Source organism: Natator depressus, chromosome 16 (genome assembly GCF_965152275.1).
Source record: "Natator depressus isolate rNatDep1 chromosome 16, rNatDep2.hap1, whole genome shotgun sequence".
Lineage (NCBI taxonomy): Eukaryota > Metazoa > Chordata > Testudines > Cheloniidae > Natator > Natator depressus.
This window is the reverse complement of record NC_134249.1, coordinates 8,575,262-8,597,701: the sequence shown is the minus strand read 5'-3', so window position 1 is coordinate 8,597,701 and position 22,440 is coordinate 8,575,262. Positions and strand designations below refer to the sequence as shown.

Here is a 22,440-nt window from a genome sequence, read left to right as displayed (position 1 = left end):
AGCAGTGTAAATCCCATTGATGATCAATGAGACTGTTTCTTGACTGCCTACGTCACTTTAAAATGGTACTAGGCCCTGGTCTACACTAGGACTTTAGATCGAATTTAGCAGCATTAAATCGATGTAAACCTGCACCCGTCCACACGATGAAGCCCTTTATTTCGACTTAAAGGGCTCTTAAAATCGATTTCCTTACTCCACCCCTGACAAGTGGATTAGCGCTTAAATCGGCCTTGCCGGGTCGAATTTGGGGTACTGTGGACACAATTCGACGGTATTGGCCTCCGGGAGCTATCCCAGAGTGATCCATTTTGACCGCTCTGGACAGCACTCTCAACTCAGATGCACTGGCCAGGTAGACAGGAAAAGAACCGCGAACTTTTGAATCTCATTTCCTGTTTGGCCAGCGTGGCAAGCTGCAGGTGACCATGCAGAGCTCATCAGCAGAGGTGACCATGATGGAGTCTCAGAATCGCAAAAGAGCTCCAGCATGGACCGAACGGGAGGTACGGGATCTGATCGCTGTATGGGGAGAGGAATCCATGCTATCAGAACTCCGTTCCAGTTTTCGAAATGCCAAAACCTTTGTCAAAATCTCCCAGGGCATGAAGGACAGAGGCCATAACAGGGACCCGAAGCAGTGCCGCGTGAAACTGAAGGAGCTGAGGCAAGCCTACCAGAAAACCAGAGAGGCGAACGGCCGCTCCGGGTCAGAGCCCCAAACATGCCGCTTCTATGATGAGCTGCATGCCATTTTAGGGGGTTCAGCCACCACTACCCCAGCCGTGTTGTTTGACTCCTTCAATGGAGATGGAGGCAATACGGAAGCAGGTTTTGGGGACGAAGAAGATGATGATGATGACGAGGTTGTAGATAGCTCACAGCAAGCAAGCGGAGAAACCGGTTTTCCCGACAGCCAGGAACTGTTTCTCACCCTGGACCTGGAGCCAGTACCCCCTGAACCCACCCAAGGCTGCCTCCTGGACCCAGCAGGCGGAGAAGGGACCTCCGGTGAGTGTACCTTTTAAAATACTATACATGGTTTAAAAGCAAGCATGTGAAAGGATTACTTTGCCCTGGCATTCGCGGCTCTCCTGGATATACTCCCAAAGCCTTTGCAAAAGGTTTCTGGGGAGGGCAGACTTATTGCGTCCTTCATGGTAGGACACTTTACCACTCCAGGCCAGTAACACGTACTCGGGAATCATTGTACAACAAAGCATTGCAGTGTATGTTTGCTGGCGTTCAAGCAACATCCGTTCTTTATCTCTCTGTGTTCTCCTCAGGAGAGTGAGATATAATCCATGGTCACCTGGTTGAAATAGGGTGCTTTTCTTCAGGGGACACTCAGAGGAGCCCGTTCCTGCTGGGCTGTTTGCCTGTGGCTAAACAGAAATGTTCCCCGCTGTTAGCCACAGGGAGGGGGGAGGGTTGAGGGGGTAGCCACGCGGTGGGGGGAGGCAAAATGCGACCTTGTAACGAAAGCACATGTGCTATGTATGTAATGTTAACAGCAAGGTTTACCCTGAAAGAGTGTAGCCAGTGTTTTATAAAATGTGTCTTTTTAAATACCGCTGTCCCTTTTCTTTTCTCCACCAGCTGCATGTGTTTCAATGATCACAGGATCTTCTCCTTCCCAGAGGCTAGTGAAGATTAGAAAGAAAAAAAAACACACTCGAGATGAAATGTTCTCCGAGCTCATGCTGTCCTCCCACACTGACAGAGCACAGACGAATGCGTGGAGGCAAATAATGTCAGACTGCAGGAAAGCACAAAATGACCAGGAGGAGAGGTGGCGGGCTGAAGAGAGTAAGTGGCGGGCTGAAGAGAGGGCTGAAGCTCGAATGTGGCGGCAGCGTGATGAGAGGAGGCAGGATTCAATGCTGAGGCTGCTGGAGGACCAAACCAGTATGCTCCAGTGTATGGTTGGGCTGCAGCAAAGGCAGCTGGAGCACAGACTGCCACTACAGCCCCTGTGTAACCAACCGCCCTCCTCCCCAAGTTCCATAGCCTCCACACCCAGACGCCCAAGAACGCGGTGGGGGGGCCTCCGGCCAACCAGCCACTCCACCACAGAGGATTGCCCAAAAAAAAGAAGGCTGTCATTCAATAAATTTTAAAGTTGTAAACTTTTAAAGTGCTGTGTGGCATTTTCCTTCCCTCCTCCACCACCCCTCCTGGGCTACCTTGGTAGTCATCCCCCTATTTGTGTGATGAATAAATAAAGAATGCATGAATGTGAAGCAACAATGACTTTATTGCCTCTGCAAGCGGTGATCGAAGGGAGGAGGAGAGGGTGGTTAGCTTACAGGGAAGTAGAGTGAACCAAGGGGCGGGGGGTTTCATCAAGGAGAAACAAACAGAACTTTCACACCGTAGCCTGGCCAGTCATGAAACTGGTTTTCAAAGCCTCTCTGATGCATACCGCGCCCTCCTGTGCTCTTCTAACCGCCCTGGTGTCTGGCTGCGCGTAACCAGCAGCCAGGCGATTTGCCTCAACCTCCCACCCCGCCATAAACGTCTTCCCCTTACTCTCACAGATATTGTGGAGCACACAGCAAGCAGTAATAACAGTGGAAATATTGGTTTCGCTGAGGTCTAAGCGAGTCAGTAAACTGCGCCAGCGCGCCTTTAAACGTCCAAATGCACATTCTACCACCATTCTGCACTTGCTCAGCCTATAGTTGAACAGCTCCTGACTACTGTCCAGGCTGCCTGTGTACGGCTTCATGAGCCATGGCATTAAGGGGTAGGCTGGGTCCCCAAGGATACATATAGGCATTTCAACATCACCAAGAGTTATTTTCTGGTCTGGGAATAAAGTCCCTTCTTGAAGCTTTTGAAACAGACCAGAGTTCCTGAAGATGCGAGCGTCATGTACCTTTCCCGGCCATCCCACGTTGATGTTGGTGAAACGTCCCTTGTGATCCACCAGAGCTTGCAGCACTATTGAAAAGTACCCCTTGCGGTTTATGTACTCGCCGGCTTGGTGCTCCGGTGCCAAGATAGGGATATGGGTTTCGTCTATGGCCCCACCACAGTTAGGGAATCCCATTGCAGCAAAGCCATCCACTATGACCTGCACATTTCCCAGGGTCACTACCCTTGATATCAGCAGATCTTTGATTGCGTGAGCTACTTGCATCACAGCAGCCCCAACAGTAGATTTGCCCACTCCAAATTGATTCCCAACTGACCGGTAGCTGTCTGGCGTTGCAAGCTTCCACAGGGCTATCGCCACTCGCTTCTCAACTGTGAGGGCTGCTCTCATCTTGGTATTCATGCGCTTCAGGGCAGGGGAAAGCAAGTCACAAAGTTCCATGAAAGTGCCCTTACGCATGCGAAAGTTTCGCAGCCACTGGGAATCGTCCCAGACCTGCAACACTATGCGGTCCCACCAGTCTGTGCTTGTTTCCCGAGCCCAGAATCGGCGTTCCACAGCATGAACCTGCCCCATTAGCACCATGATGCATGCATTGGCAGGGCCCATGCTTTCAGAGAAATCTGTGTCCATGTCCTGATCACTCACGTGACCGCGCTGACGTCGCCTCCTCGCCCGGTAGCGCTTTGCCAGGTTCTGGTGCTGCATATACTGCTGGATAATGCGTGTGGTGTTTAATGTGCTCCTAATTGCCAAAGTGAGCTGAGCGGACTCCATGCTTGCCTTGGTATGGCGTCCGCACAGAAAAAAGGCGCGGAATGATTGTCTGCCGTTGCTCTGACGGAGGGAGGGGTGACTGACGACACGGCTTACAGGGTTGGCTTCAGGGGGCTAAAATCCACAAAGGGGGTGGCTTTACATCAAGGAGTAGTTCAGGCAGGACTTCACGGAGGGTTCCAATAAGAAATGGTGCACCTAAGTTATTGTTCTTATTGGAACAAGGAGGTTAGCCTGGCCTCTGATTGATACATGGTTAGATCTACCTCGCTGCACCTTCTCTGTGAGTGACTGCAGTGTGACCTAGAGGAATGAGTCTCCTAGACAGGGGAGGAGGCAAATGAGTACAAAACAAATCTGGTCTATTTCTTGTTTTGATCCACTCCATCTATCTTTTACATCTTTGGCTGGCAGCAGACGGTGCAGAAGGACTGCAAGCCATCCACATCTCATGGCTGCTCGGCAGAAGATGGTACAGTACGACTGCTAGCCATCCTCATCTCTTGCCTGCCTGGCAGAAGATGGTGCAATATGACTGCTAGCCATCCTCATCTCTTGCCTGCCTGGCAGAAGATGGTGCAATATGACTGCTAGCCATCCTCATCTCTTGCCTGCCCGGCAGAAGATGGTACAATACGATTGCTAACCATCGTCATCTCTTGCCTGCCCGGCAGAAGATGGTACAATATGACTGCTAGCAATCCGTATTGCCTGCCTGCTCACCATTAGATGGTTCAATAGGACTGACTGCAGGACTAAAGAGAATGACCTGGTCAAGTCACCAAAAATTTAGTCCCTGCGCCCATGTCTGCCCAGGCGCTCCCAGCCGACGTGGCCAGGAGCACCTCGGACATGACGAGGACGGCTATCAGTCATACTGCACCGTCTGCTGCCAGAAGGCAATGGGTTGCTGCTACTGTGTAGCAATGCCGTACCGCGTCTGCCAGCAGCCAGGAGACATACGGTGACGGTTACCTGAGCGGGCTCCATGCTTGCGGTGGTATGGCGTCCGCACAGGTAACTCAGGAAAAAAGGCGCAAAACGATTGTCTGCCCTTGCCTTCACGGAGGGAGGGAGGGAACGGGGGCCGGACAATATGTACCCAGAACCACCCGCGACAATGTTTTAGCCCAATCAGAGTGCTCCATTGTGACTGCTCTGGACAGCACTCTCAACTCAGATGCACGATTGTTTGCCGTTGCTCTGACGCAGGGAGGGGCGACTGAGGACACGGCTTACAGGGTTGACTTCACGGAGGGTTCCAATAAGAAATGGTGCACCTAAGTTATTGTTCTTATTGGAACAAGGAGGTTAGCCTGGCCTCTGATTGATACATGGCTAGATCTACCTCGCTGCACCTTCTCTGTGACTGACTGCAGTGTGACCTAGAGGAATGAGTCCCCTAGACAGGGGAGAAGGCAAATGAGTACAAAACAAATCTGGTCTATTTCTTGTTTTGATCCACTCCATCTATCTTTTACATCTTTGGCTGGCAGCAGACGGTGCAGAAGGACTGCATGCCATCCACATCTCATGGCTGCTCGGCAGAAGACGGTGCAATAGAACTGCTAGCAATCCATATTGCCTGCCTGCTCACCATAAGACGGTTCAATAGGACTGACTGCCGGACTTAAGAGAATGACCTGGTCAAGTCACTAAAAATTTAGTCCCTGCGCCCATGTCTGCCCAGGCGCTCCTGATCGACCTCACACAGGCGACCAGGAGTACCTCGGACATGACGAGGACGGCTACCAGTCGTACTGTACCGTCTGCTGCCAGAAGGCAATGGGTTGCTACTACTGTGTAGCAATGCCGTACCGCGTCTGCCAGCAGCCAGGAGACATACGGTGACGGTTACCTGAGCGGGCTCCATGCTTGCGGTGGTATGGCGTCCGCACAGGTAACTCAGGAAAAAAGGCGCGAAACGATTGTCTGCCCTTGCTTTCACGGAGGGAGGGAGGGAGGGAACGGGGGACTGACGATATGTACCCAGAACCACCCGCGACAATGTTTCAGCCCCATCAGGCATTGGGATCTCAACCCAGAATTCCAATGGGCAGCGGAGACTGCGGGAACTGTGGGATAGCTACCCACAGTGCAACGCTCTGGAAGTCGACTCTAGCCTCGGTACTGTGGAAGCACTCCGCCGAGTTAATGCACTTAATGCACTTCTGTGGGGACACACACACTCGAATATATAAAACCGATTTCTAAAAAACCGACTTCTATAAATTCGACCTTATTCCGTAGTGTAGACATACCCTTAGGAGCCTTGGAAAATGTGATCCAATTCCTCCATTTGACAGTACCCATCTTTAGTCTGTAAAGCTTTTGCTCAGGAAAAGGATGAAGTACAAATATCATCAGCGGCAGTGGGGGTGGTGTATCTTTGTTTTCAGTTGTTTTGTAAGGGGAAAAGCTCTGCATCAAGTTCTCTAGTCCAGTGGCTCTCAGCCTTTCCAAACTACTGTACCCTTTCAGGAGTCTGATTTGTCTTGTGTACCCCAAGTTTCACCTCACTTAAAAACTACTTGCTTACAAAATTAGACATAAAAATACAAGTGTCACAGCCACACTGTTACTGACAAATTGCTGACTTTCTCTTTTTTTACTGTACAATTATAAAATAAATCAATTGGAATATAAATATTGTACGTACATTTCAATGTATAGTACATAGAGCTGCATAAACAACCCATTGTATGAAATTTTAGTATGAACTGACTTCGTTAGTGCTTTTTACATAGCCTGTTGTAAAACTAGGCAAATATTTAGATGAGGAGTTGTACTCCTGGAAGACCTCTATGTATCCCTGCGGCTACATGTACCCCTGGTTGAGAACCACTGCTCTAGCTTAATAAAAATTCAGATCTTTAGCTACTGTAAATCAGCATAGCTCTATTAAAATCATTAGAGTTATGTGCCTTTCCACCACCTGAGGATCTGATCCCAAAATATACCACCTGCATCAACAAGATTGGTGATTTCAATTGCAACAGGAAGCAAACACCCTGAGTCCCAAGGGTAAACTGCAATTCAACACATTCGTTCTGGGCCTGGGTATTTTTACTGAGCACAGCCTGCAAGCCAAGCCAACATGTGACTGGTGACTCTGTAATGCAAGTCATGTTCTACTAAGCGCTGACACCAGACTCAGTTTACCGAAGAGTTTAGCTTGAGGGGGTAGCGTTCATAAGGCCTTCTGTCAGCCAGCAAAAAAACAACCAAACAAAACACCTCCTTTCATGCTGAGTGGAAGAGGAAACAAAGAGCCATAGTCTGTATCAATATCCTTCCCTGGACCAGCAACAGCAATGAAAATTACTCCTCAAACTGCTCTCTGTCCATATTGCCCAGCTATATTTGAGGGTAGCGGCCTTGGCACAGAAATAACTCAAACACTGTTCTGAAGTCGAGCCCATTATCCAGCATGTTGTACTGGAACAACATTGCAAACGGGTATGAATGCCACATGGCTTCATGCTTTGTGGACGTCCAGCCACAGACGTTCTGGCCCGGTTCACAGCAATTTTGAGGGTTTGTTTTTTTTTAATAGAATCATATGGCGCACATTTCTCCTGAATGACAGCCACCTTGGGGGAGTTCATCCTTGAACAGGATTCTCTGTAACGTGCGTGATGTTTAAAAGCGCAATTGGAAAGTTCTGGCTGACTTTCAGGATGCGTGTAATGCCGACGGACGCTGTTGTGGGTAAAATATAAAGCAGCGCCCGGGTATAAAAACACAACAGAGCTAACAGAGGCAGCTTTTCCGTCCCAAGAGCCATGGACATGAACTAGTCCTGCTGATTATTTGTGCTAGTGACCCACCTGTTTAATGAGCGGTGTGTGCAGTGATCGTCCGTGATTTCGCTCTCCACGCAGGTGCCCAAAATATTTAAGAACTGTGGGCACAAATGTCTCTAAGTATTTATACAGTGCCCACAACCATGGTATCTGAAAGCTAGACCCAGTAGTCTCAAATCTGGGTGCCTACCAATTTGTGCATATTAATAAGTGGTCTGATTTGCAAAGAGGTTGAGTCTCCACATCTACCACGGAAGTCAGTGAGATCTGGGAAATTATGTTCTAGGTTCCTACTGGCTTGGGATGCTCGCTTGGCTGAGCTGTTGGATCGACCGGTTGGGAATCAGGCATTGTAGTGCTGCTACCAACCTCTCTTCTCTCGTATGAGACCAGTCCCTCTGCATCCCCAAAGGACGTTTACAGGCAACACTATACTTAAGACTATCAAAGCCTTCTTGTGCTGCCCCAATGGTATCGGTACCTTCCTCGAGTCCCTTCTTTGGTTTTCCTCATCCTTTACCTTCAGGGCCCTCTCAGTTCTGCTCTCACCTAACCCCTTGCTAAAAGAAACCCACCAGTTCAGCTGGTTATACTCACAGTCCATCCTGAACCGCCATCTTGCGCTCTCGGTTTCTCTAAATTCTCTTCATCTGCTCTTCTTTTGTCTCCTCTGCCTGCTTTTTATTATTTATATCGTACCCCGCCCCCGCAAGAAGGATCACTCTTCCCATGCACCCCTCCCTCTTTTCCATCTTCTCTCAGCTGACATCGCCGGACTTTCTCATCCCTGAACTGTTAGTCCACGCACGCTATGAGTTAGATGACAGCCTCTTCAAGGCCTCAACATCTCCCTATAACCTCTTTGCATTCACACTGGGGAGATCTACAGGGAGGCGCAGGACTTTCTCTCAAGTAGGGCAAACCATTCAGCCAAAATTGGGGAGGAAGGTTAAGGCAATGGACTAGGTCTCAGGAGGGCTGGGTTCAAATCCAGACTCTGCCACTGACTTCCTGTGTGACCTTGGGCAAATCACTTATGCTCTGTGTGTCATTTCAGATTATAATCCTTCCTTCCGCCCTTTGTTTAGGCTGCAATTTGTTTAAACTGTAAACAATTCAGGACAGGGACTCTTACACGATATTGCTGTTAGCTCAGCCACTGCATGATGGGTCTCCAGTCTCAGCTGGAGCCTCTACATGCAACTGAAATACAAATAATGAGTAATATTAAAATTAATCTGTACCCGAGTCTCATAAATGGACTGGTATTTTCAAAGAGACAAAAATCCCTCTTCCATGGTCTTGGCCATGGGCACATATTATAAACTAGGCTGTGTTCATGTTTGGGATACTCTATCTTTCTGTATTTTGATGGACAGTGAACTGATTAGATTATATCCTCCTAGCTCACATTAATGAATAGCCACCACAAATTCACAAACTAAATGCCATCTCAGGAGGGAAACATGACAGACAAATATATAATAATCCTGATATATGATGGACAGAAAGAGGTGAAGATTTGGGAGTTGTTACTGAATGCAACAGTCATCATAGCATCAGCTACCATTTCGCAGTATATATTTCTCTCTCCTTACAAGCCAAATTCCTCTTACATTGATACCATTTAAAGCAAGACAGGACACGTTCACAGCACCAACAATAATGGCCTCAATGGCTGTAGCATTTCAGAGCAGAAGATGAAAACTGATCCATGGGGTCTCTTAAAGAAGAGAGTTCATACTCAGTGTCATTCTGGATGTAATCCTTCATCTTCCAGAGCGACCTGATATTTGTAACTGCACGTGTCATGAAACCACAGACAACGACTTGGAGAAAACCAGAGTTATGCTTCTGCATTTGCTTCCCGAATGGAATCATACTGCCCTCTGACACAATGCGTTTCTATCAGAATTCAGGGTAAATCCTGGAATGCAAAACATGACAATTCCTTCAAATAATCAGTGCTAAATTTGATTAAACAAACAAACAAACAAACAAGGAATAAAAAAAGCCCGACAATACCTACAAACTACCCTGAACCCTCCCCGTATAAAACATTGGTATTCAAAACCCCAGCACAGAAGCTTCTAATGTGGTTAAATATTTGGAAGGATGAGAAGCAGAGATCATAAGCATCAACAGTTTTTAAAATAAAAAAAATATCTTGCACTTAACATAGTGCTTTTCACCTCTAGACCTCAGATCTCTTTACAAACGGTGAATGTGTAGCATCATTCCCACATTGCAAATGGACAGACAGACACGTAAGGGAGAGAAATGACTTGACCAAGGTCACACGGGAAATCAGCAGAAGAGTTGGGCGATAGAACCCAGGCCACCCAATCTCAAGCCTGTACTTAGTCTACTACACCCTACTCCGATGCCCCACGCTGCAAACACTAGGCACAGTCTGACCTGGTTAGCAAACAACCGTCTGTGCAAGGTTATTAAGGAAAGCTCTATCTATGATTCATTATGTGAGCAGCTCCTCAAAACAGTTTGCAAAGGCATACAACTTCTGACGAGGAACTGCAGCCAACAGAACTAAAAAGCGAAAAGCTAAAAAGCGCTAAAAAGTGGAAAGCATCCTTGCTTTAGGAGTATGACACATTAGAAGCCCAAGGGGAGATCAGTTGCTTTTTCTTTCCTTCCCTCTGAACAGCTTGCACAGAGAGACTACAATAGAATATGCTAGGGGTGCCCTTCCCATCATTAAGCATAAGCACCGCTGCATTAACCTGACCCAGGTTAAGAGCTGCATCCCCCTGGCTCCCGCACCAACATGGCTGTTGACCACAAACCTCATGCTTCCTCCTTCTGCCTGTGCTTTACTGCCTTGTAAAGGCAACTAACGCTGCCAGGGCAGAGCAGATGAACATCTATCCTGAAAGCACAACCTCGCTTACCCCAGCTTTCTGTCCAGCAATGAATTATGATCTCAGAAGCCAAGTGTCAGACCTTGCGCAGAGCTGAATGGGATCAAAACTATTCTGGATATTAAAGTGATCCCTTGGCTTTTCCAAAGCACAGAAAAGCCTGACTGGGCCATTTTCAAGAGATCAGAAATATATAAATCTAGAACCAGAGAGACTTGTGCATGCAAATAAATAGAAATCTGAGAATTTGTGAAGGCCAGGAAGGAAGAGAAAGGACAACCAGGGCACTCTGGAAACAAAGACAAACTGAACATGTAAGACAGGGAACAAACCAGGCTTCCATTCAACAAAGGCAGTTTATCTTTATGGCCACTTTGCCCCGGCTGTCACTTTTCCACAGCCTTTCGGCAATGGGACATTCTACTGAGCTCGGAAGAGGGAGTGGAAGTCTCATGATTGAAGCCCGATCATGGCTCCTGGGTTCTAATTCCTGACTCACTCTGGGGCTTCAGCCATGTCATTCTGCCTTGTTCATATGTGCCTCAGTTTCCCTCCTTATTTCTACTACAACACCACCTAAAGCCCTCGGACAAGACGGCCCCCACTGTGCTGGGTGCAGTACAAACACATAAGAAGAGATTGTCTGTTGTATAAGCTTTTGGGGGGCAGAGACTAAGGGGGGGAACAGAGGCACAGAAAGGAGGGCCCTAACTTTGTTGCTCAGTAGTTATGCAACCTTTGGGCCCAACATCCAGACCTTAACTTTAGGGACTTTAAGAAAAAGCCTATCCATTCTACCCCAAGCAGATTTTGAAACCCTCCCCAGGCTCCCAAAGGTGAAGTGTCAGAGACTGCATGAAGTCCACCAGGGACTTAGCTGTTGCTATAAACTTAATGTGGAAGGTGCTAAGATACTGTGGTAATGGGTGTCAGTGTAAAGTTTTAAGAGCGGAGAGAAGATGTGATTAATATAAGTTTAAGAGCCTTAACTCTGGGTTTCTTGTGTCTGTAATGTTTGCACTATTTAAAAATGGAAATCAACAACCATAATTCCATGTGAAAGCCCCACCCTCCCCCTCCCCTATTCAATATCAGTGCTATTCTGTGCTTCCCTTGCCTGGCACCAATCCACCACCGAGTCTTTGGCATCACGTACGAATGAGATCTGGATTCATTTCTCATTCACTGCTGACTGGGGGGAGCCCAATGCCCTCTGCCTTGCTGAACTGCCTGTGACAAACCAGTCAGGTCTGAACGTCACCCCTCTCGACATTAAATCCAGAGGAAGCCGAAGGGTTTCTCATCAGGACTCCTTTCTCAAAGCACTGCCCTCTCGCTTCACTGGCGGTTCCCTTCTATGGCTGCCATATCCATCCACCCCTTTGGGCCTTGTTCCTGCGGGGTCGGGTCCTTGATGTCGGGGGTGATTCCCAGCTGGCGTGTCCGCTCTCATCAGGCTAGTGTGCTACAAATAGTCGTGAAGGTGCAGTAGCACAGGGAGCAGCAAGTGTAAGTGTAAAGCTGCCCGAACCCCGTGGGTGTGTACTCAGCTAGTCCACACACCACTTGCCATTGCCCGCGCTACCCCGGCGACACTCCCGTTTGTAGCGCACTAGCTCGACGAGACGCCCCCAGGTGCGTCCACATGAGCTGGAAATGACAGCCCCTCTCTTCAAGGGCAGACGCAGCCTTGGACTTTCTTTGTGGACTCGGTGCAGCTGCGACTCGTCCTTGGTGGCGCTGCTCCACTCCCAAACAGCGCGATCTCCCCCCTAGCCTCCGGTGCTCACCCTTGCTTTCTGATGCGGGACAGCGTGCAAGTCCGAATTCCACCCAAGCAAGCATCAACCAATCAGTTCTCATGCCTGTTGGGTATCCCTCCCCCTCCCCACTTTCAGAACCAATGAGCACCTCTGCTTTCCTCCACTGGGCTATTGTCGCGGCCTACAGCACTTTAACCGAATCCCTCTGCTGTTTTGCTGCTAATTCTACAAGGATAATCAGGCAGCAAGAGCCAGCACTGGACACTGGGACAGACTACTCCGCTGGAGACACCAGTGGTCCAACTCCCCTCCTGGTGGCAAAATTCCCCACTGCATGGCTCGAGAGACAAGAACCCAATCCCAAGCGATAGGAGGCTGGCCTCCTTCCAGCAGCGGAAACCCTCCAACTCCTCTGCACTGAGGAGCCCTGACCAAACACCTTTCCAGCTGACAAAACCCTGCCCGGCTTGAGCTTCCACCACATGCCTGTCTCTTTGTGACTGCGGAGTTTGCTACCCACCATGAGGAGAGCAGCAGGGACTAGCTGGGCTCCTCTTCTTTGTCACAGCCTCTGTGGTTTCATCTCCCACTGTGCACACACACGCTCTCCCTCAACACCCACTCCACCTGGAAAGCGCTGCCCTATCCTGAATAGCACTCAGTTTCCCTCTCCTCCTCCGGAGTCTTCTCCCATGTCCAGTCCCGCCAACTGGGCTCCCTGCCGCCTGGAAAGAAAGGAACTAACACAATCCACGCTGTGCACTGGATTAGTAGCTTTGCTTTGTGTCACCCTCCCTCCCTCTTGCTCAATAGCCACCTCCCCCCACATCACATCATATCACATCTATTCCAGACTGTAAAGCCCTCAGGCCAGGCACCCTGTCTTTGGCCTTTCTGCAAAGCACCAGCCACAGCTGTGCAATTGATAAAGCAAGGAATGAGAGTCTGAAGCACTGAGCCAGGCTAAGCAGAGCAGAGCCCACTGGGTAAGGCCAGGAGAGCTTACAGCAAGAATCAAGACACCCGGTCCAGTAGAGAGACGTATTTGGGGCAGCAGAATTTATTGCCACGTTCACAGAGGCTTGTGCATTGTGGAGGGCCCTAGGCAACGACACAGACCTAAACCAGCTCGGAAGAAAAATATTTCCCAGATTTAGTGCCTTCTGTGACATAGTTAAACACTTGAAAACTCCATCACTTCTTTGCTTTAGTCACCACGAGCCCTGGGGCATTTTAACAACCTTTTGGTGAGGCCTGTGTGTGTAAAACCACCTCGACGGGCTGGGCGGCGCAGAACCCCAGTGAGAAATGGGAACGACACAGGCCAATTGTGAGGCCTCCGATTTACAAAAGGAAACACCTGAAATTACTTGAAGCAACTCGGAGTCCCTGGATCATCGTTAAAAGCCGGGTTAAGTTTTTCCATTCAAGATCTGCCTCCTGGCAGACGTTAAGACAAAATTAACTGGTCACACATATGCGCTGTACTATGGGGAGAAGGGCTAAAATCACCGACCCACAACTCAACTCCCACTTCAGACAAGTGGATGAAACACATCAGAGCAGGCCTGTGCGCAGAGGGCTCTAGAATAAGGAGTGTGACCCACAAGGGACATTTAGATCTGGTCAAAACATTTTGGTTGAAACATCTTTTCAGCAATCGATTTTTTTTTTTTTTGGTCTTTTCGAACAAAACAAAACATTTGGGAGCTTTCACCGTCTCTCCTTTTTCTAGTGGAAAATAAAGGGGAGAAAACCCAAACGAGAGTTATTTCTCAGTTTTGTTTAGCCATAAAAGAACAATTCTATCCCCCAAAATTGAACTAAACACCAATTTTTCCCCTCCTGAAATAGTTGCCAAGAAATTTACAGCTCTCTTCTACTAGCTTTAATCACTTTGGCTTCTCCCAGGCTAGGCCATGTCCACCGAGTACAGGGAGCTGACATTTTGTTGCATGCTCTGCTCATGTGATTCTCCCTGTCCTGATGGCAAGACAGCAGGATTGTCGAAAGTCGTAAAAACTTTGTGACTCTTGGAGTCTTCTCGGCCTCTGTTCTATTCTCTAGTGTAGTCCTACAGGCAAAAACAGCAGCAGCAAGAAAGTAGCTTGGGGGTGGGGGGGGGGAACCTAGTGGACCTAAATTTAAATGTCAAGTGACCCAATACTCTGGTGATAAAACACATTTTGTCTGAGGATGGGAGATTGAGTGGAATTAATCTTGTGACTGGGACAGAATTCTCTTAGGGCTGATTGTTTTACACGCAGTTAGTTGTTGCCATTAGAAAGTCATCCACAGCAGTTATAGGAAAATCACTGTGGTATTTGCTATATCACTGTGTGGAAACTGTGGGTAAAGGATGACCGTTTAATGACAACGACTGGAAAGCCTGAACACACATACAACCACATAAAACCGGCTGCTGGTAGAGAACTTGACACATGCAGATTATTAGAGGGAAAAGCAAATAACTCAGAATTCTAGTCCTGGAAGTTTGTTTAAGCAGAGATGGTCCAGATGGCTTTCACTGGATGGAGGACAAACATCCATCCATCCATCAAGCTATGATCATGTTCATAGCTGTTATCAGAGGCTAAGGTCATCAGAAATGAAGGGTTAATGCAGTCTGTGATGGATGTGGAACTGCTCTGTAATAATGTAAGAATACTGTACGTTGAGCTGGTTATTGGGATGGTCACTGTATGCTATATTGGGTTAAATCAACAGCGCTGTTAGGAAAGAAAGTGGAAGGCGAAAACAATGACAATAGATAAGAGAGAGAGAGAGAGACACCCCCCCACACCCACCGACAGCAAACACTTGGGGGTTACAGGACAACAGGAGAGCCACTGACTCTGAGAAGACTGGCTCCACCTCCCACTGAGTCCACCAAAGCTGGTTTTGGACAGCAAGGCTAAAAAACCTGGGAACAGACAGAACAAAGAGCTCTGGCTGGATAAAAAAGGGACCATCTAGGGAGAGATGGTTGTTGCGGACCTGTTATGGGGAACAGATTGACACCCACTGGGGTGTCAGCAGACAGGCCTGCCTGGTCCATCATCGCTGGGTGGCAGGACTTTAAGAAAGACAGACGTGCACATAGACTGTTTGTTGAACTAAAATCCTTTTGTCTTATGTCTTCCTTGCTACTGTGAAGATTAAACAACAGTTTGGTTTATAAAAGCCGGCTGGTCACTGTATTCACCTCTGGTCACGCACTACCAAAGGGTAGCACAGTTGACACACACAGGGATGTAGCCAAGGACCCAGTCTAAGATTGGGAGAATCAACTGATTCCACCCCAGGAAAGGTAAAGGCCCCAGGCCTGGCACCTGAGGTGCACTCGGCGAGGGGACAGAGGTGCAGCCAGCCCTGGACCCATGGCATAGTCTTTCTACCCGCGAGGCGGACAGGTTAGTCCAACAAGGGGTCACTGGGTGACACAGGCGAGGGAGATGAACAGCAGGTGTCGAGAAAACAGCATCATGCCAGGTCCTCAGCAAACATGCTGCATGTTAAGCACCGTGACTCTTCAAAACCTCCCACCTTCACACCACCCTTCCCTCCCCAGGCCTGCAGCAGCATCTTGCATGGACCGGGCTATTGGCTCAGGCAGCTGCCCATTGACCCAGGCTTCCTGTCTCTGCTCCCACAGCACTCACCTCAGCCTGGTTCCACAGAGCCAGTGATGGATGCCCCCTGCCCACCCCCACAACACACAGGGTTGTTTGGGGGGTGGGAGAGGGAAGGAAAGCAGCAAAAAATGGAGTGTGGGGAGAGGCAGACAAATAAAATATAGAAGGTTGGGGAAGACAAACATAGAAGGGAGGTTTAGTGAACAGGAAACCTGATTAGGTCTCTGGATACCTGGATTCTATTCCTGGTTTGGCCACTGACCCACTGTGAAGCCCTGGGTGAGTCATTTTGCCTCTCTGTGCTGCTGTTTTATCCCCTGCCCTGCTATTTAGACTCTCTGGGGCAGAGACTGTCTTTCCCCATGTATTTGGACAGCACCTAGCACACTGGGAACCTCAGGTGGGATTTCAACGTGCTATTGCTATACAAATAAACAACATGGAAAAACAAGAGAAGAAAAAGTGGGAGGAGAAAGAGAGGAGATGGAGAGAGAGAGAGAGAGAGAGAGAGAGAGAGAGAGAGAGAGAGTGCAGCAATTGTTCTGGGACATGGTGCAAGGGCACAAGAGAGCTGGGTCACATGCATCCACCAATCTGTGATGCATTGAGGTCTGTGTTGGAATTGCAAACTATCACTTTAAGAGTACAAGTGGGTGGGGGCCTGGAGGGGGGACAGCATTCCCTAGTCCTGCTTGCAGCCAAGGGGGCTCCATAGGGAAGCCTGCCATGATGAGTCAGTCTGGAAAGAGCCAGTCTAGAGCAAGGTGGGGGGAGTTGTCTCTCACTGTCTTAGGAAGCAGTCTGCTTTCTCTCTCTCTGTGTTTTTGGGTTCCTGTGTGTTATCGGTTTGAATTCTCCGAAATAAAGTTGTGTTATGTTGCAACCTCCCAGGCAGAGTACTTTTATCTAAGTTCTCTCTGTGTCTCTATGCTGTGAACATAACACAATCCATCACCAACGGGGGGCTCTAGCAAAAGTAAGAAGCTGGAAATCACCGCGGGGGAACTTCTAATCACCAGGATGCTTTAGCTCAAAAGTGCATGTATTCCTAGAAACCTCAACTGATGCTTTGGTTGACGTGAGAATTACAAATAGGTAGAACTTTTCTGAAGTTTGCCAATGCTTTAGAAGGCACCAAGGCCTTCAGACCTTCCCGGGCAGCAGGGAAGCAGCAGCTCTTGCAAGTATCATTACAAACCGTCAAAATTACAGAAAGCGTTTTGCTTTTCTTTCTACCGATGAGCTGGACTTTGTGTCTATCTGCCCAGGACTGTATATGCATCATCTCCTCCACATTCATTCAGCTGGAAAAGTGGGGGAAGGGAACAGTGACAGCACCTTAAGGGTTAAAAGTTTAATATTTTAAAGTAGACTGCCCATAGTTGTGGGGGCAGGGCTGAAAGGGAGGGAAGGATGAGGTGTACCTGTGCTATTGCAGAGTGCTCAGTTCGGCATTAATGGCTGCCTCCTGCAGGGAGGCAGGGAATGACGACAGCTCAGAATGATGGATGGAAGACTCCTGACCTCACCAGCTGTCAGGCATGGAGAAGAGCCTCCAATATCTGAGCATCTTCTTAATAAACCTCCCTGCCTTCCCCCAAATCCATGTCCCTTCACAGTCAAAGACGCTTGTAACTTCTGACTGCTTCAGTTATGGTAAATGAGGATTCCCCACTGCATACAGAACTGTTCCCTTAAACACAACCCCTCACACCCAACTCCACTTACAGGCAAACCTGGAGGTCCTTGTGGTCCCCGGGGTCCTGGCTTCACTCGAACCTGTTGCCCATCTGTTGCTGTCCACAAGACACCACCCTGATCATGGTCCTCACTCCCCTTTGCTTCACTGTCTGTTTTCCCTTGATGCACAGCTCCTTTGTTGTGCTCTGTGGGGACCACCTCAGCATCCAGTGATGTCTGCATTGGTTTCACAGCATCCTCAGGGCTTAGGGAAGCTTTAGAAGGTCTCTCTAGGGTTTCTTCACCCACAGGTACCTCCACCTTCCTATGGGAGTCAGAAGAGGGGGCCCTGGGTATGTTTCCTGCAGAGCCCGCTGTCTGGCTGACATCTGCGGAGACTTTTGAGAAGATGGAAGGGTTGTCTAGGTCTATGATGGCATCAATTGGTTTGCTGGGTGAGAACCAGGTCCAAGAGCCCGTGTCTCCCTTCAGCTTGTCCGTAGTGATGTTCTCATCCTGGGATTTCGACACATGGTCTTTCTTGGAAGCCGGTCTGTTTACTTTGGCGGAGGTTTGTGAAAGGATAACGTTGTCATCAGCCACCTGAGCATCTCGATGCCCAGAAGGAGGAACTGAGGTAACCATGGTAATGGAATCACTGGCATTTCCTGCTACCTCCAACTCGCTTCTGCCAACTCCGGGCCTGCCAGGTCCTGTGATTTTATTGTAGGTGGAGTTCAAAAGCTCGAAGCCTTCCTCTTCAATAGAAAGGCGTTCCTCCTCCTCCTCACCAGAGATCCTTTTGGTAGAAGGGGCTGAAGTGAGGGAACTTCCATTGGGGCTGGGCCTAAGGTTCTCCTGGGGATTCTCCCACACCAGGGGCGGCCTCACGGCCAAATCTGAAGTGGTAAATTTAGAGCCCTGAAAGGGAGGAAGAAGAAAGGACATTTTTAATCATTTTAACCAGACAAGGCATTCTCTGTTAGCATTCCAGGCCTTTGGAAAATACCTGCTGTTGGCCATGCTGGTCCAGAAACAACCCATGTTTATTAGCTTTCAGGTCCAACCTTTTCTCCTTCACCCATGAGAAAATGAGCACTGGGTAGGGCTGGGTAACAGTGGCCTGGAGCAATTAAGTCATTTATATTTGATTATACAGAGTTGCTGGGTTGTTTGGTTTGATCTGGTGTAATGGATAGGCTAGTTTATGCCTAATTCCAGGGCAAAATGGAACTTCTCAGCTAAGGAGCCATAACCCAGAGCTCCTTAATTCATGAGTGTAATTTTAAAAGATTGCTAAAGGCACCCAGAGCATTGGCCAAGTGAAATTCTAGGCCACAGACAAAACTTCAACATGTAGCCACTTCTTCTATCAGCCTCGAACTAAAGGGTAAAACAAAATTAAATGCCTGTTTTTGTGGAGGGGAGCCAGGGGGATCGAAATCCAACCCTGGTGCAAGCGGATGTAACTGAAGTTCACGGAGTTACATGAGGCATAAATCCATAAACTAAAGTCTTTGAGATACAACTTTCAAAGCACTTAAAGTCCCCTTGTGGTCTCTGTGCAGTCACATGCTCAGGCATGTCTCAATTAAGGGCAATTGCTAAGCTCCCAGCCCTTACTCTGAAACTTCCTCTTCCATTTAATGACAGGTTTCAGAGTAGCAGCCGTGTTAGTCTGTATTCGCAAAAAGAAAAGGAGGCCTTGTGGCACCTTAGAGACTAACCAATTTATTTGAGCATAAGCTTTCGTGAGCTGTCTCCAAAGTGCCACAAGTACTCCTTTTCTTTCTTCCATTTAACAGCAGCTGGAATAACACTCTAGGCAGGAAACCTCCTTGAGGGTCCAGTAGGGAAGGGGGTTAGGAGGCAGGGAAAGGGAAAGATAAGAGGAAGGGCGGTCTCTTGGACATCTGTGGCAAATTAATGAATTAAACATGGTGACTAGCAAGGGTTTCATTCTGGGTTAGCCCATCATAGTAAACTGCCCCCTTAGGGACGGTGCCACTAACAACTGGTCTTGCAGCTTCCTAGCACAAGAGAGATGGAGTCCTGGTACCTCACCCTTCCCCATATAGTGACAGGGGAGTGGGAAGGGGGAAATCATGAAATATAAAAAGTTCCAAACTCAAGAAGAAAATAACCTCCCTAAACAAGTGAGATGTTCAACCCAAAGTGGTTTAGCTGCATTAGAACAGATGTTAAACTTCATCTTCAGTATTCTTGTCACTAACTACAACTTAGGTTAACAGTAAGGTCTGAATCCAGAATTTTCAGCCATTCAGGTCCTCTATCTGGAAACAACACCCGACACATTCCTTGTTCTCCCCTGTCTGCCTGTATTTGCTTTTTGTCTGAGACTGTAAACCCTTTTTGTTCTGTGTCTGTAGAGTGCCTAGCACAACTGAGTCCTGGTCCATGACTAGGCGCTACCACAATAGAAATAATAAATCACAGTCAGAATCCTCTTAAAGCAATCACTAGAGGGAGACCAAGCCCCACACTTGTGTTGCCCTTTTAAATCTCCAACAACTGCAGCCCATTGGCGACAGCAACAGCAAGAATGCTAGTGTAGACAGAGTCATCAATGTTGTTACTGGGGACAGACTAGGAAGGGACACTCGTTCGTGAGATCCTCTCTAGCCCATCCACATCTGCCAGGATCTTGCTTTGAGCAGAACTGGTTAGCAACATCATTTGGCCCAACTGTTTGCTAGGCATCTGGTCTTGGTTAACAGACCCACTGTTGCTTATTTAGAAATGCTGAATTAATCTGTCACAAACAGCAAGTGCACCAAGAGGCAAAATAAAGAGAGGAAACATAATTAAACTTCCAGAACATGTGGTGCCTCATTTAACATGACAAGAGGGCGGGGAGAGGTGGGAATGAGGAGGAAGGAAAACAGACCTCAATCAGTTACCTTTCCCACAGCTCTGTTTCTGTAACAGTGTTAGAACAGGCCTGGATTCACAAGGAAGCTGAGTGGGGGGACGGGGAGAGGGGGGAAGGTTCATCAAAGCCATGACCCTGCTGATAAGTTAACACAACCATCCCCTTTTAAGTTCACCTATTAGAATCAATGAGGTGCTGTCTTGATTACAGAGAAACCCGAACAAGATACAGCTCTTATCAGGCAACTTCCTATCTTAAGAGTGTGCCCTAAAGTCTTGCCAACATCCTAGGTAGAGCTGAGCAGGAACGTTTCCCCGTCCCATTAACATTTTTGAGGTTTTGAAAATTTAGCCCTTCCCAAATCAGGACAAAGTCAAAATCTCAAAAATGTTCATGATCCAGAAAGGAGGAGGGGGAGAATTCAGTTCCAGTTAATGGAAACATTTTGTTTTCATTGTGTCCGTTTAAAAATATAATTTTTACTTAAATTTCAAAACAAAAAGCGGTTTCAAACTGGAAAACCAAACATTTTCATTTCCAATATGTCAAAAGAAACATGGACAATTTCAAAATGTTTTCAAAAATATTTCAAGTTGAGAAATCCATCAAAAGTGACCCTTTCCCTTTGATGGATTGGCATTTTTCAATTAAAAACATTGTGTCAAAATATTGCTGACCAGCAACAATCCTGGGTACAAGTCTCTCCTCATGCAAGTTTTACCCTGGTGTAATTCCAATGACTTCAGAGGAGTGGCTCCCAATTTACACCGGAGCAAGAGGAGAATCAGGATGTGTCATATTCTGCATAAGCCATCAATTTTTGTTGGTCCTTTTGGTGTCGCTTAAGGCAAGTTGTTCTGTATTTAACAGGTATCCATACTCACTGGAGGACTTTGTTTCAATCAGGCTGAGAGCTCACGACAAGTATTTTTAATACTCGGTGCCATAGATGTAAGCCTTGGTTACTTACCAGTGGAACTAACAGCGAGGATGCATTTGTTTTTCAGGAAGTCTCCCAACAAAGCACTCCTGTATACGCCAGGGATCGGCAACCTTTGGCCCGTGGCCAGTCAGGGAAAGCTCCTGGTGGGCCAGGACGGTTTGTTTCCCTGCAGCATCAGCAGGTTCGCCGCTCCAGGCCAATGGTGGGGGCTGCGGGAAGCGGCGTGCGCTGAGGGATGTGCTGGCCACCGCTTCCCACAGCCCCCATCGGCCTGGCACGATGAACCGCGGCCAGTGGGAGCCACAATTGGCCGAACCTGCAGATGCTGCAGGTAAACAAACCCTCCCGGCCAGCCAGCGGCTTTCCCTGACGGGCTGCGGGCCAAAGGTTGCCGATCCCTGGCATCTGCAGAACAGTGTCCGTAGTGGAAGCACTAGTGCAAGTAGAGCTCAGGCAATGACAAGAATTTTTCCCTCTCTGTTAGCTAGTCCAGCTTTGAGCAGGGCTAGACATGGTGGTAAAAATGCCGATGGCTCTGCTATACTAGCACTCTGCTCTTCTTGTCCCCAGTGAAGCTACTTGGAGATTTCCCTAAAAGACTAGTATATTCGAGGCATTTTCGGCCAACAACTCCAGGGTTCGTTTCCTCAAGAACTAAATGAAGCCACAAAATTAAACCCTGAATGACATGCTTGATTGATCTCTTCACACAACGTGTATGTATTTGTAAAAATAGGGACATTTCTCCATCAGTGATTTCTTCCAGTACTGCTCCTTGGAATAGAGAGTTGGTTGGGCTTCTCGATTACTAAATATAGATACGCACAACTTATTTAAAGGAAACTGAACTGAAACTTGGGGCCAAATAGTAAATCCCTCAGCTCTGTAGCTGTGCAAGTGCTGCTCTGTGGCACTGTACTGCGGTCATCAGGGCACTGATCTAGCAGAGTGATTTTCAACCTGTGGTCTGTGGACTCCTGGGGGTCTGCAGACTATGTGTAAGATTTCCAGAGGGGTCTGGCACCTCCCTTCAAAAAATTTTACGGGTCTCAAATGGAAAAAAGGTTGAAAGCCTCTGATCTAGCTGAAATAAGTCTGAACTCCATACAGTTAGATGTAGCATTGCCACAATTAAAATGAAAGAAGGTCACTAACACATTGTCTGATGCACTGAGTCACAGTA

General features: G+C 48.0%; 1 protein-coding gene across 1 annotated transcript in view; it reads right to left on the bottom strand.

Annotated features, from left to right (window-relative positions):
- LOC142000011 (uncharacterized) overlaps positions 1 to 22,440 on the bottom strand; it is a 252,023-nt gene that overhangs the window by 116,653 nt on the left and 112,930 nt on the right. Inside the window, exon 7 of the mRNA XM_074973989.1 lies at positions 17,470 to 18,342. Coding sequence (XP_074830090.1) covers positions 17,470 to 18,342 — 873 coding nt within the window. The remainder of the gene's footprint in view (positions 1 to 17,469; positions 18,343 to 22,440) is intronic.